The 15,146-nt window shown below is 42.8% G+C and overlaps 1 protein-coding gene across 5 annotated transcripts; it reads left to right on the top strand.

Annotated features, from left to right (window-relative positions):
* The first annotated feature begins 518 nt into the window (after positions 1–518).
* On the top strand, positions 519–13,355 carry PRXL2A (peroxiredoxin like 2A). Of its 5 annotated transcripts, none has more exons than XM_084525400.1 (6): positions 519–1,699; positions 7,194–7,373; positions 7,879–7,970; positions 11,462–11,602; positions 12,581–12,745; positions 12,889–13,355. In XM_084525400.1, the coding sequence occupies exons 2-6, from the start codon at positions 7,196–7,198 to the stop codon at positions 12,997–12,999; spliced, it is 687 nt and encodes a 228-aa protein (XP_084381526.1). In that variant the 5' UTR covers positions 519–1,699; positions 7,194–7,195; the 3' UTR covers positions 13,000–13,355. The 5 variants fall into 5 exon arrangements, with proteins under 5 accessions (XP_084381526.1, XP_084381527.1, XP_084381525.1 ...); XM_084525401.1 differs by lacking the exon at positions 519–1,699 and adding an exon at positions 1,941–2,002; XM_084525399.1 differs by lacking the exon at positions 519–1,699 and adding an exon at positions 2,079–2,294.
* Positions 13,356–15,146: the final 1,791 nt, after the last annotated feature.

Genomic DNA, 15,146 nt, shown 5'->3' with positions numbered 1-15,146 from the left:
TTTGAAGTTAAGTATTAAGTACATGTATTTTCATGATGCCATTTATATTTGAGTTCTGCATCTACTAGAAGTGTATATGCATTCAAGGGGTTCACTGCTTTATAAATTAAAGCAGGAAGACTTTTCTGGATGAATTCCAGGTCTACGGGCTTAGATTTTTCTGCATTGTGTTTTCTTGTTATAATAACGATAAATGAAGTCAGAGTCACTTCTGATTAACTGCCTATTGCAACTGCTTGTCAGGGACTTCTACCTGGAGAAAAAAATAAGATGATTTCATCTTTTGATAGCTCTTTTTCCTTGAGGCCAGCTCTTCCCTAAATTCCCTCTATTCTCTAAATAGAGGCCAGCTGCCAGGCTGTTAGAGGTGTAATGTGCAGAAGGATCATTAAGGAAAAAAATGTTTGTATTGCATGCTCACCATGGCAACAAAAATAGTGGAAGCTGCAACTGTACCATTACCAAGTGTTGACAGCTGGAGCTACGACCATTATAAAATTCAGAAGAAAGGAATGTTGACAGCCTGCGGAAGCTAAGGTTTTAATTATATGATGATGGTTGACCAAATTTGTCCATCACACTTTTGTCATAATGCTGTTTTCCCAAAAAGTGCTGTGTCACAGTGACAAAGATGCATGTATTTTAGTGCTGATTGTTTTTCACAAAAAGCAAGAAAGCCATTTCAGCATATTATGTTTGGTGTTTACAGAGAATCTTCCTGTGCTAGTTAAGGAGACAAAGTAGAGAGTGCATTCACTGAAATTTGTTGTTATTGAGATTATTTGCTGTTATTTTGCAAATACAAGTTCTTTGCATTTCCAAGGAAATTAAGCAGCCCCAAACCCAGCAGTCCTACCAGACTCCCTAGTGCTTGCTCTCAGACAGTCTGGTAATGTTGTTCCCACCTCAAATTTTCCTTAGGTTCTTTTTAAAATTGCTGATATATGTGTCTGAACGACTCCATTACACAGGGTGGTGTGATGGGGCAGGAGGGCTGAGCGCTGCTGTCCAGTGGCGCTGTGCTGCTGGAGCAGTGCTGAGACACAAGACGCCTCTGTGGCAGCACCCCAGGGTGCTCGGGTGGGTGTTGGGTGGTGGCTCCTGGTGCATCCCAGTGAGCACAGCTCGGTCTGTGCTAGGTCAGGACTGTGGCAGTGCTGTTGCCTCCAGTTAGCAGGGACCTTGGTTTGTGTGTGGTTCCTCCTAAAGCCAAGCATCGCACTGATGATAAATACAGTTAGCATTTCCAGAAACCCTCAACAAGGGGTAAGTTGCATGGGTCTGACTGGCAACCCTCCAGGTAAGAGAAGCTTCTGGGTCAGGACGACTTCAGACCACGCTGAGAAACGGTGACTTTTGATTATTTGGCACGTAGACCCGCTGGTACCATCCATGGAGGGATTAAGTCCATTTTCCTGAAGCGCTGCCATCGTCAGTACTTTCTTGTTTTGCCAGGTCAACGGGAACCCTCAGGAAATAGTCCCAGGACAGTGAAGGCAAGTCCTCGGGGCTGCTGACTGGAGTGGTGCCTAATGACCGCGAGCGACCGACGAGTGTGCTCGCTAAGTGGTGTTGTGACATGTTGTGTGACATGTTGTTACTGGCTGCCTTATCTGAGCAAGTCTGTTCTTGAGCGCAGTATATTTATATCCATCCATCGAGGCCCTCCAAGTGCCCCATCAATCGCGCTGCTCCCATGGTAAGGTCACCGCCTTCTTGGCCTGCGGGCTGCCCCCGCGGCCTGCCCGCCTCCCGAGCGTTGAGGCACGGCACCCGCTGCTCGTGTCGCGGGGTCGGAGCCCCTCGGCTTGGCCACGGTCCGAGCGAGGAGAAGGGGCGCTTGGGGCGGGCCCTGGCGGCGGCGGGAAGGGCACGGGGCCCTCGGGGGCGCGCTGGGGGCGGTGGCTGCTTCGCGCCCTCGGCCCCGCTGCTGCCGCCGAGGGGTTGGCGACCGAGGGGGGCCCACGGCGCTGCTCCGGCGGCGGCGAGGTCGGGGCTGCCCGTAAGTAGGCACGGCGGAGCGGCCGCAGCTCCGGTGCCCGGCGTGCTCGCCCTGCGCAGGCTCGGCAGTGCCCGGGGCGTCCCTGCGGGCTGGCCGCGGGGCTGCCTGTCCCGCTCCGCGGCACCGGGAGGTGGTGGCACGGCGCCGCCGCCCCTGGGCTGCAGCGGGAGCTGCTGTCGGTTAGCCTGTGGTCGTGCTTTCGGCAACGAGAAACTACGATTTCCTTGTAACGTGAGGAGTGTGAAGGTTAAAATACGATTAAGGCCTACAAAAGCGAAAAAGGGGGGAAAATGTAAGTTAATATTTAGTATTTACTGCAGGGTTCAAACCCGAGAGCCATGTTGCCAGGCATGCAGTGTGCTGTGGCTTTGCTGGGCGGTGCTGTTCCCCTTCCTTCCCCACCTCTGCGGCCTCCCGCAGAATGCAGTTCTCCAGCTGTGGCCCCCAGCAGCGAATTCAGCCTGGTGTATTCTCACATGGTGCTTTTCGTGGGGCTGTGCTTCAGTGCTGCCTCCCATCTGCATGGTGTCTCTGGTTCGCTGCTTGATTTGTCATCCCAGAGCCAACATCGAGCTCCCTCTGAATGCCCCTCGCAAGTTGGAAGATTTCCAAAGGGCACAAGAGCTCTCCCTTGCTCGAAAGGAAAGTGCAGTCGAGCTGTTGGATTTCTTTAAAACGTTTTCAGAATGGGGCAGGTTATATGGTCTACCAACTAACTTCCTCTCAAAGGAGTGTGGTTTGCTTGCTTGACACAGCAACTTTTTCTTCAGCTGGGACCCAGTGCTGAGATTGGTAACGAAATGGGCAGGCTGAGAAAAAGCCTGAAAAGATGACTGCTGCTATTGACACAAGGAGTGATTTCTTGCAGGATCTTTACAATGACAGAAAGGAAAGGAAGGGAGGGGAAGTTGTGGAAAAAAAAAATACATTCTTGCCTTCAAAAATGTTAGGAGGTTTCTTTGTTCATTGATTCTGGTGTTTAAAGGGTGATTGAATTATATTGGCAGGGACCTCTGGAGGTTCTCTAGTCCAATCCCTGGGTAAAGCAAAGCTGATTTTGAAGTGAGATAGGTTGCTCTGTTTTGCAATCTTTAAGGGTATTTAAAAGCTCATCAAATTCCGATGAGGATGTCACCGGTTTATTGTGAATTGTAAATTTTATTTAAAAGGAGTTAATTACAAAGATATTTGCAACATGATGAGTCATTTCTGAGGAGAATGTTTCATAAAAAATCATCAGCTTAGTTTGTGTTTAAGATATGCAAGTTGTGACAAAACTCTGAAAGATTTTTAGGTTCAAGATGGGAGAGAAGAGAAGGGATGAAAAGGCAGTGGCCAAAAACAACTGATGAAAGACTTATTAGGCTAGGGGCTATGTACTAGTGCAGTCCGGCTTGTGACGGTGCTGGTTGAATGTTTCCACTTTTGCTCAGCTGTATTCTTAAGAAAAGTATGCAAGAAAGTCCGTGCTACCATGACTTTTACTGACAAATCGAATACACGGACTTTCCAGTATTTTTTGTCACAGCTGCAATGGGTCCTGTTTACACTGCTAAAATAAATGTTTAAGGATAGCTATCTTCTTAATGACATTTTTTTTTCTCCATTTGTGGGTGGGAGGGAAATGAGGCATCTAGAGAGCCATGTTTTAATTGGTTGTCTTGACACAAGTGAAGACCATCAACTGGCACTTAGAGCAGGATTAAGGCTTAGCTTGTTTAAATTTTGGTTAGCTGAGTACTGGCAGACCAGAAAACAAGTCACTGTTATCTTGGAGATTGCTTGTGGCCACCACAAAAACACACAAAAAGATGTTTTTCCTTTTATTTTTTTTTTTATTATTATTATTTTTCCCCCTCTTTAGTCTCTCATCTCTGTAAAGAGAAGTGTGCATCCATTTCTGGAGGTTTTGAGACCTGGAGAAGTTAGCAGAGTTGAGAGTGTGCAGGTCTGATAGTTGCAGAGAAAAACTATGCTCTTCAGTGAAGGGATGTTACCGTAAACGCTGGTAACATGCTGGTAAACCATGTTAACACCGAGTTAATTCACCAGTATATCCTCTCTATTGAAACTAGTTTCCAACAGTGTGATGGAATTTAATTGTTTCCAGAGCTGTTTGTGTTGTTTGGGTATGCTGGGGGGTTGGGGATTGTTAAAGTAGAATGGACTGAAACATAAGCAAAATATTTACTGTAAAAATGCATGGTTCTACAGGGAAAAACAAACAAACAAAACCCCTACTTCAGCAGAATTTAGAGTTTAGCACTACGTTCTCAGCCTCGAGAAAGCTTGCACTCCCCAATCCACCCTCCTTATAGAGATGGTATGCATGGGTTGAGCTTAAAAGAAAAAAAAAAAAAAAAAGAGGGGGGGGTGGGTTGAGCTCTCTGTAAGCGATCTGGCAGTGGATTGGGCAGCTCTGCTCGCTCCTACCCGCCGCAGGCCGGCTGCGGCGCTCAGTGCTGCGGGTGGCGGCTGCGGTGGCGGATCGCCCCCAGCTCCCCCCCGGCCGCCGCGGGGGCTCTCCGGGTGAGTGCGCACGCGAGGGGCTTGGAGGGGTCCTGGGGGGCCCCGTCCTGCCCTCCCGCCGGGTAGCGGTCGGCCCGGAGGAATGGTGGGGATTTGGGGTTACCTGCTGCGTGGGAGGCTGCACGCCAAAGGGGGGAGGCTGCTGGCTGGCTCCGCTCTGCTGGTGTTGCTGGAGGCTCCTCGCTTGCAGAGCGGTGCAAGGGATACGTCGGGGCTGCGGCTGCCTGGGCAGCGGGTTTGGAATATCCCCGGCTGCACGTTCCCGCGTGGATTGCTCAGAGGGGCTCGCTGCGGTGCTTGCTTGGTGGGGGGAGGATTTCAGTATCCCTGCAGAGCTTCTCCCGTGTCCCTGTTTAGAGAAATAGCAAAAGATTCGCGCATTTAGTAAATTGCATTTTCTTCTGTCCGTGAGCTGCGCCCAACTAGATTGAAGAGGTGAGCTAAGGTTAACAATCAATTAATGAGGCTACAACGGAGTGGATGTAAACTAATAGTGGAGCTGGCTTTCAGCAATGCTAATAACGCTAACAATGACATAACGCTATCGGAAATGGAAAGCTGTGTGAGAAGTTGCTCGTTTAGCAGTTGCCGACAACTTGACAGCATTTCAGTACACAAATGAAACGTGCATGGCAATAATGCTTGGTATTTATAGTCCTCTCTTCTTGTATCTGAAAATGAAGAGGAAAAACAGGTCTTGCTCAGAGAAGTGTGGAAGGAATAGTTGGACAATCAATGCTGGGAGAGAACAGGGCTCTAGCCTTTTGGGTATGCCAAGGAGAGTAAGTTTTAACGCAAGGACACTGGCGCGTTACAGCAGTGCATTTCAAGTTATGTTTTGCTCATTCCAAAGGCTGGGGTCAGAATGGTCTCTGATACGAGTTACAGGCAGATATCTACACACTGTTGTTACAGTATGACTTTATGCCTGAAAAAAAGTATGTAGGCAAAGGAGATAAGGACAAGGAAGGGTTCCCTGTGTTAGAAATAAGCGGTGAAATTGTGTAGAACAAGTTCTCTTATCTGCATTGTGTTTGTGTAAACTGCCCTTGTTTCCTGCTCAGGATCTTGGATTGCTCACGTTTCTAGATATTGCGATAAGGTCCTCCTTGGCACCAAGTATGGTGTTGAAAGGAAAAACCACCACTTTATTCAGTGTTTCTAACTGTTTCTGCAGGTTGGTAGTTGGTTGCATTTGGTCATCAGTATTATCCTGGAACTAATTTTAAGGATGGAAATAGTTTTTAAGGAGATTTTTTCCTGGAAAAATCTGGGGAATGTGTCTCTGACACAAAAGGTGGCTGTGGGGATAAAGATGATGCATGTCTCCAGTGTATTGCTAGTCGCATCCAAAACAGTGATGTTTTTCCTATATTTATGGGGAAGCAAATCTCTTCTGAACAGAACTATATATACAGGCAGTAATGCTCAGCAAAGCAGTATATCAAGGAATGGGGTTTTGCAGATGGCTGTGGAAAATGCTGGTGCAATACTGAAGTATTGGGTGACTTAGGAAATAAATCTGCAGCCCTTTATAACACATAACTACTGTGATGTGGACAGGCAGTGACTTCTTATACTGCCAAAATTCAGTGACTTTTGTACCAGTTATTGCTCGCAGCTGGATCTTGAATTTTGACCTCTAGGCAGGGCTAAGCTTGCGTTCTTGCACCGCAGAACTGATACTGCCTCACTGGAAGGTGGCTGTCAGCCCTCTCCAGGCTTGTGAAACTTGTGGAAGGGTCAGGACTGAGTTTTGAAGGCTTTTGTGAGAAGCGTGGCTGCTCGTTTAAAAAAAAAAAAAAACAAAAAACAAAAAACAAAACAAAAAAAAACCTACTAAACCAATCACTGGTAATAACAAGCAGCGTTTGTACTTTTAAATCACAAGCCAGCATATGTAATGGCTTCTATTGCAAACTTACCCATTCTAACTGATGGGTGTGAGTTTAACTTGTCTGTTCCTGATGAGATTTCTACACAATCTGCTTCAGAAAGAGTGGGAAGTTGGTCTGCATATAAAAGGTGCTGTCCAGGACATGTCTGTAATGTCGGATCGCTGTGCCTAAGGTTGCAAGTCTACATATTTCTGTGTGCAGGGATGTCTTCTGAGCTCTGATTTTGGCCCTGTGTCTGCTTTGGTTGTGGTGTGGAACTGTAGGGAACAGGAAAGACTGCCAGCTATGCTGAGCTGCATAGAGATTTTTTTAAAGTCTTCTGTGGTATGTTGGTAAAATGCACTGTTTAAAATAGGAAAAATGTTTACAAATACTTTTTTTCTTTTTTTTGAAAGAAACCACTGTCCTACTGTAATAATTGAAGGTACTGGCTAACATAGAGGCCATCTTATTAAAGGTTCTTTATTACCCACATATGCTTCTGTCTCCTTCCTCCCCATTGTATTTTGAACACTTCAATCATTAATGTTCTTGCCAATCTGGTACCAGAAAAAGGTAAGATAACCTTGTGGTGTTTTTGATGTGGGCCAGGAGCAGACCTGTAATGAAACCTGAAACCCAAGTCAGGACATTAATAAACATACAGATCATCTTCAGTCAACCCCAAAATATCCATGTGAGTTTTTAGTTGTTGTTTTAATCTATTTCCTCCTTGGCACCACCAATGTTCAGTGTTAGAGCTGCTTTCTTGTTTCCCATTCCAGAAATGTCCTTTCTACCTGACTTTGGAATCTTCACCATGGGCTTGTGGTCTGTTGGTCTTGGAGCAATTGGTGCCGCTGTAACAGGGATTGTCCTTGCTAACACAGACTTATTTTTGTCCAAGCCAGAAAAGGCTACATTGGAGTTTTTGGAGGAGATTGAGCTAAAAACTTTGGGATCAGGTAAGACTCTGGATGTTTGAGCCCTTATTCTTTGATAAGTGGGCTTACATAAGAACCCCTCTGTAAGGCTTGGGCTGGAAGCACTGAAGAAGAGTGAAGTATGTTTAGAAGGATTAATGTTTCCTAACTGAAGGTTTTCTGTAGGGGATAGAAGATTTCACACAGGTCACATTAGGTATGTAAACAGTTTTTCTTAGTCTTCCCTAGTTATGGGAAGTAGTTGGATATCCTTGGTAGCAGATGATTCTGGGGAAGGAAAACCAGCCACAATTGATATTTCTGAAAGGTCTATTTTAAATTGTAATTCAGTTGGTGAAACATGACACACACCAAAAAATCAATAAAGCACGTAATATTCTGTTAGGCACATAGAAGATTCCTGCAATATAACTGTATTTGAATGTGGAATTCTCTGCAATGCTTTATGTTAGTCTTCAAAACATTAATCATTATTAATAAGAGTGGTTAATAATTATTGTTGATGCTATTTCTCCTGTATAAACAGAACAAAGAACTTTCAAAGCAGGAGAACTATGGAAGAAGAATGGTGCAGTGATAATGGCTGTGCGAAGACCTGGATGATTTTTGTGCAGAGAGGTACGTGTTGGATTTGGGGATAAATTAAGAGCAATTATGCCCTACTTGCGTATATTTCCTTTAAATAAAGGGAGCGGATGAATGGGACAATCATCAGATACATCTGGAGTTTCTGAAAGTTTCTTGTTTCCTGGCACAAACCAGTCACCAGCTAACAACATACGTAGTTTCAGTTTTCTTGGCAACAAGTTTGTATAGTCTAGATCCTGAGTATTTTCCTTTTGAAGGCAACTGGTGCCTGATGTTTCTACATCTGCCAGGGATCTAGCCCACAATAATTAGAAGCGGAGACTACCCAAAATACCGTTAGTAATGAGTCTTATGACATGGTCATATTCCATATGCCCAAAATAAATCCTGTGAGCTAGGTAATCTCTGGTCAAAACCAGATGAAGATAGGGCTGGCAGAAAGTAATCAGGTAAAGCTCATCAGCAAAAAAAAAAAAAAGGGGGGGGGAGCATATAAAGGGGAGTCCCTCACTGTTCTGGGTGCTGAAGGGGAGACAGAAAGGTAAGGAGTCTGAAGAAGAATGTGTTGCAGAAACAGCATGTTTCCTCACAGACTGTGTATGCAAACTGCTACTGGTTCCTAACAAGGTGGATTGAGAAACAAGATCTGTTCCTTAGGCTGGCATTAGGCTTCTTGGGTGGAGGTGAGAGGTGACACTTGAAATGAAATTTGAATGTAAAATGTGCTTGGAAACAGCACATTGTGCTGAAACAGCACACTTGTGCTTTGGCCACTATTTTTCTCATAGCTATGGGGGAAAATAGCTATTATGTTGTTAGTCACTACTCTATAAAATGGGGTAATTTATATTGTAACCACTTAATTAAGGGATCTGCTCCCATCAGTAATAACCACTTAAGTATGCGTAGGACTTATGACAGGTTAGATTAAAGTGCTCTGTTCTCTGAACAGGTGTAGCGTAGGCAGGAAGAAAATGTGCTGGGTGCCTGTCTCTGTGACTTTTGGATAGAGTCAGATGGGAATTCATTAATGGTTGGTGGTCTTTATTTTTAAAGCTGACTTCCTAAGTTGTAGTAAAGAGGCCATTTTAAAGAATTGTTGTTTTTTTTTTTTTTCGTTCAGGGAAAAAAAATAGGAAGGGAGAAATTTTAATTTTCTAATTCTTTCTTCTGGTTCAAAACTTCAAACTCTTAACAGAGGCAGTTACTGTACTGCTCAGCTAATTATGGCAAATAATTGTTTTTCATTTTAAAGGTGAAAATGTTTGAAAAATATTTTAAAATCTCTAAGTTATTTTGGATTGCTGTTTACTCAAATCATTTTGTGAGTTGACTCTTGCCTTTCCCCTGAGAAAGCTGTCCTTGTTTGTTTAGCAAGGTTTCTCTGTAGTATGTAAACTACTTCTTTCCCCATTATCACCGCCTTTGAGCTGCTAGAATAGTTCAATACAGGTGACTTGCCATATCTGGAGGCTGTAGGTTTTTATTTTTCCGCAAGAGACAAAACTACAGTTGGTTCCCACTATCTTATGCTTTGGAAAGGATGTTGAACTTTGTCCTTGTTGACTGCACCAGGAAGGTACGTGTACGTCCCTGGACACAGAGATGGGTTTGAAATGTGGCCGTACTACTTTATCGGTCACTGAGCTGGTACCAGTGGTGAGGACATGTTTCCATTAATGCACTGCAAAGTAACGTCACAAATCCTACTGAAATGATTTCTTTGGACTTTTGAGAACCTCTGAGGGCTGTAGACTTAAATTTGTCTTTTTTTTTTTTTTTAAGTCATTTATCTTTATCATCTCTATCCTAAATCATCAGATTCCTTTTTTATTATTATTACAATAGCGTATGTTCAACAGTACAATACTTCTACAACTCAGAGTCTGGATCCAGCCATGTAGTGATGAAGTGCTCCAGCCATTGCGAAAGTTCCATGGGCTTGCTAAGTACTGTAGGTGAAATGCAACTCAAGCAGTCTAAAGTAGCAGAAGAGCCATAGCTGAACTAGGAGAGAGACAAAACAAAATGGGAATTGGTCTTATAACTTGACCTTGCATTGATGGAGGGAGAAAGTATTCTGCTGGGGTGTGCTTGTCTGTTTTTTTTACAAATATAAGAAAAACAGTTTCATGGACCGGATGAAATGGTCACAGGTCCACGATAAAGACAGTAACTGTACAGCTGTTATGTGCAGTAATTTGCCCACAAAAAGAGGCTGTTTTGTTTTCTGTTGCTGTATCATTTTAAAACTTAACAATGTTTTTACTTTGTTTTTGCTCTCTCCCTTCCCTGTAAATGAAGGAGACACAGCCCCCGCTGCTCCCCACACTAAATTGCTGAAATGCCTTTCTTCTAAAGGCAAAAGGATAATCAGGGTTTCATGGTATCTTTCTCTCTCCAGAGGTGGTGATTTCTGATTCTACAGGGAGCCCTACTTCCCTAGCTTGGAACACTTAATGTCACAATACAGATTTTTTTGTTGATTATGAGAATTTTGAACTGTAAAAAAAAAATCCAGATAAAATTTCCATTAACCTCCCTTCTAGGAGGATCACAAGGTATTTTGTTAGAGGAAAACAGAAAATAATTAGCAAGTCTTTACGATCAGAAAATAGGGGAAAGGTCTAGCAAGCCTAAGCTATGATCCTTTAAGTCTCACACTTCACTGTTCACTGTTTGCTTGTGATGCTGATTCATCCTTCTTCATTTCCTCTGAAAAAAATCAAGAGTAATGTTCTGGAATGTTCTGCCTACCCTTTCACCAACTGGTGTCTTTCTCTAATGTTTTTTGTCTTCTCTCTTCACCCCTATCTGGGTGTTACTTGGTACTTGTAAGGTCTAGATATCCCAAAAACCTTTGAGTTAAGGCATTTCACTTAGTTGGCTGAAGGTGTTGATGTAAATAGTCTTCTTTGCTGTTGCGCAGAATTCTTTCTGGGAGTTTTGTGCAGTAAAAAAATGACCTTTCTCCATTGGAGAAACCTTGGAGACTGCTGTTCAAACTGAGAGCTGGGTTTCCTTCAGAACAAAAAAGCCAGCAGATGACTGCTGACACCGTATGTGCTTACACACTACAAAAAGTGTTGCTTCTGAGATACTGAAGGTACATGAAGAAATTACCTGATTGTTTTCACGGGGAATCTAGGACGGAGAGTGCGTTTATACCCCACTACTTACTCTAGACTTGCATATTATACTTCTGCATAGAGCCCTCAAGTGCTTTGCAGAAAGGCTCGTGATGTGTTTCCCTGCTTTGGTGTGAGATAATATTTAATATTTTATCCAGTGAATGATCCAAAAGTCTCTTTCCCTGCCTAGGGAAGACAATTCCATTAAACGTAATGAAGACCTGCCTAGCAGTAGAGCTAGCCTAAATGTCTGATTCATAGGTCTGTTTTTGTTTTGCACTTCAAGCTGGAATGTACATGTTTCTGATGCTCTGAAATTCAAGGTGAAGCTTTCTAGCTTCCAACTTCTAACTAACTTGCTGAAATGTTTGTTCTTTTTTGTTTTCTTAGGAGGCTTCTGAGCTTTCCTCTCTGAAACCTCAGCTGTCCAAGCTGGGTGTTCCTCTCTATGCAGTTGTGAAAGAGAAGATAGGGACTGAAGTGGAAGATTTTCAGCATTACTTCAAAGGAGAAATCTTTCTGGATGAAAAGGTATAATGAAGTCAGTGTGTTATTTTTTGGCAGGGGACAGGACGTTGCTTAAAAACAACCTTATGGATGTCCTCTTTGAAGAGCTGGTATGATATAGATAGAACGTGTTCTAATGAAAAAGGGTTTAGTAGCATTGTAGTTTAAGAAGTTAATTAGCTCTGCTTTTCTATATATAACCTGCTCAGCTTACAAACTGCTCTGTAGCTATGCACTGATAATACGTTTTTGCAGGATTATTTCTCCCCTTTAATAGATAAACAATATAGCTTATTAATATCTATTCCTTTCTTCCACTGGCTGTGTAACTTGCTGATGTTTATAATGTATGACTCAAGGTCTGAAGGTGAAAAATGCAAGTAATTCAACATTGTGGCATGTGGCTTTTCCCAGCACATAGGTGTTGTATTGCCAGTTTGATGTCCTACAAAATCATATGTTTTTACTTAACTCAAAAGACCCATTTACAAATCCCTTGGCTTTTGAAGGAAAAAGAATACCTAATATTCAAAGTCAACTAAAAGATACGTTTGCTTTCCTTCCCCATTGTGCCTGTTTGAAGGAAACAATTTAAAAAAGGGCAAAATAAGCAGATGGCTGATAGTTTCAGGACTTGGCACCACTGTTACCTCTTGACCAACATTTATATTGCCATGCTTCAGAAATAAGAAAAATGATGTTTATCGTAAAGCACATTTGTTCTCAGCAATGTGGCTGTAAATGTTTATGGTGCTTAAATAGCTGTGGATCATTTGAAAAAAACGATTCATGCATGGTGGCAGTAACAATGGTTAGCTGTCTGGATACAAGTGGTCATGTAGTTTGTTAAAGAGATTAGTTCAGATGAAATTGCTTTTGAGCTCTGTCTTTTCATCTTTTCTGTATTATAGCCTTTCTTGGAAACCAGGTTGTCTGTTTTCCTAATTTTCGTTTGGGAGGAAAAGTCCTTTTCACTTTGAGATTGCTTTTTTCTCATTGCAGAGAAGCTTCTATGGTCCACGAAGGAGAAAAATGATGATGTCGGGCTTCTTCCGCTTTGGAGTCTGGCAAAATTTCTTCCGTGCTTGGAAAAATGGCTATAGCGGTAACTTGGAAGGTGAAGGATTCACCCTGGGAGGCGTGTATGTGATTGGGGCAGGAAGACAGGTACTGCAAACGACCTAGGAGGCTTTCATGCCTCCTGGGAGCCTAGAGGTTTATTTTCTGGCATTATTCAATTGCTGGTCAGTTGATCTCCTGTGGGGAGACCAGGATTAGTGTATGAATTTCTCTTTTTTGCCTTTGACTAGGGTGTTCTACTGGAACATCGTGAGAAAGAATTTGGTGACAAAGTCAGCCTTCCATCTGTCCTTGAAGCTGCTGAGAAGATAAAACCACAAGCTTCAGAAGTGAAAAAATAGTTGCATGTTTTTCTGATCACAGCTTGAAACGTAAAATGCATCTTTTTCTTGAACGTGCAGTTCAATGGCTTGTTAACTATTTAGTGATCATCACAGAAGAAGGATTCTCTATTCAAATATAATTGATGAAAACCTTCCTTGTTGTTGCTTTGCAACCTTTCGGGTGGTCAGGGTTTCAGTTGTCCTTTTGTGTCTGACTATTAATGAAAGGCTAGGTCTAAAATCTGACGTAGCCTAGATGTTCTCAGTCAGAGACAGTTGACTGAAAGCCTGTCTGCCTAGGGGAGCTTTGCTAAGGCTGGAGAAATTGCGTATCTGTAGAGTTTGAAGGATAATAAAATTTTATGTAGATGAAATGTCTTCACTTTGTGTTTTTTTTTGTTTGTTTGTTTGTTTTCCAACAACATTTAACCATATCTGTGTTTCTAGGAGACTAGAGCCTTATCCCAAGTTGGAAGGGACCCACAGGGATCATTGGAGCCAACTCCTGGCTCCACACAGACCATGTGTCTGAGAGCACTGTCCAAAAGCAGGCTCTGTGCCATGACCATGGGGAGCCTGTTCCAATGCCTGACAGCCCTCTGAGTGAAGAACCTTTTCCTAACATCTAGCCTGAATGTCCCTTGATGCAGCGTCATGCTGTTGCCTAGGGGATGATAGTGTTGGCTATATGAAACCTAGAAGGCAAAAACTAAAACTTCACAAACACTGAGGACTGGCATTGGTCTGTGTTAAATCAGTTATGCAAGTTTTAAAATTGCATCATTATTAATGAAATCCTGACTTTCAAATATTTCTGTCCAGACAGACCTAATTTTAACTACAAATATTTATGCTCTCTTTGTTGTCTGTTGTTTGCCTTAAATAGCACTTAGCAGCAAGAAATTGAGTGATTTGTATGTTCACCAAGTTTTATTTGAAAACTAAATGTGAACTGGATATGTATACTACTATCAGCTGGACTGATTTTGGAGGAGGAAGAAGCAGGAGTTTGCAGGGTAGAGGGCAGCAAAGTCTATTTTGCTGATTGCTTAGCAAATTCACTGCATGATATGGACTTCATAAAGGCTCTCCTAGGATTCATAGACAGGGGCAGAGAACCATCTTCTGTCTCTGACCGTGTTCTGAGCTGCCTGGGTAATTATGCCCCTAAGATCAGTGGTGAACTAGAGCTAATGAGCCCTGGCAGCAAACAAGGATAACTGCATCCAGCCTCCTTGCAGGGTTAACATCACTCATCTGTCTATTCCCACCTTTGTTTTGGAAAATTCAGCTAAATGCTAACGCATTTTTTCTCAAGTATGTTGATTTACTTGGTTTAACTACTTAAGTAAAAAAAAAAATTCCCTGGATTTGTATAAAGGTGTCTGATATTGGTAAAGAACGTTTTTCTATGTCAATAATGTCACATTACTAGTATGCAGGAGCAAATACCAAGACAATTTTCCCTGTTAGGGAAGTACACCATTGTAATAACAGCAGTATAGAAAAATTCAGATTCCTAACCCCCTTGTAGTCATTCCTTTTTCATTTAATGGTTGGGTGGAGGAAAGTGTTCAAAAGGCTAAAAGATGGGACTAGAGTTCATCTTGCAAGGTTTTGGTTTTGATTTTTTTTTTTTTTTGAGAATTTTAAATCAGCTATGATCTTACATCTTTGGTGTAGAAGCCAAAAGCATGTTCCTAGTATTTAGGTCTTAGGTACCTGGTGCTTGTGATGGTGTCAAAAAAAAGTGAGGTACGAAATGACGAAGTGGAGGTAAGCTCCTCTGAATGGGATCCAGAGCAGCCAGAAAACTGCCAAGAGTTTGCTTCAAGAAATGAAGAATTGTTTGAGGGCTTTTTGCCCTGTTTTTTTAATCACTGAAAAGGAGTACCCATAACATGAGTGCTTGTCTGACACTTGTTTTCAGTACACACATTGTTACTTTGGGGTGCAAGGGGTAGGAGACACAAGAGGTGCTAGAAGAAAGGCTAGGAACTACTGCTTCTTAGAGATGCACAATGTTACTACTAAGAAAGATTTTACTCATAGTACGAGCAGACTTCTAGATCACGACTCCTGTTTGAGTTTTGTTTTCCTTGCAGTGGGACCTAGAAGGCTTTGCCATTTGCAGGGGACAGAGCTTGCACAAACACAGGCAAAAA

This window comes from Aythya ferina (assembly GCF_964211825.1).
Source record: "Aythya ferina genome assembly, chromosome: 7".
NCBI lineage: Eukaryota > Metazoa > Chordata > Aves > Anseriformes > Anatidae > Aythya > Aythya ferina.
The sequence above is the reverse complement of the archived record's forward strand: the minus strand, read 5'-3'. Positions and strand labels throughout refer to the sequence as shown.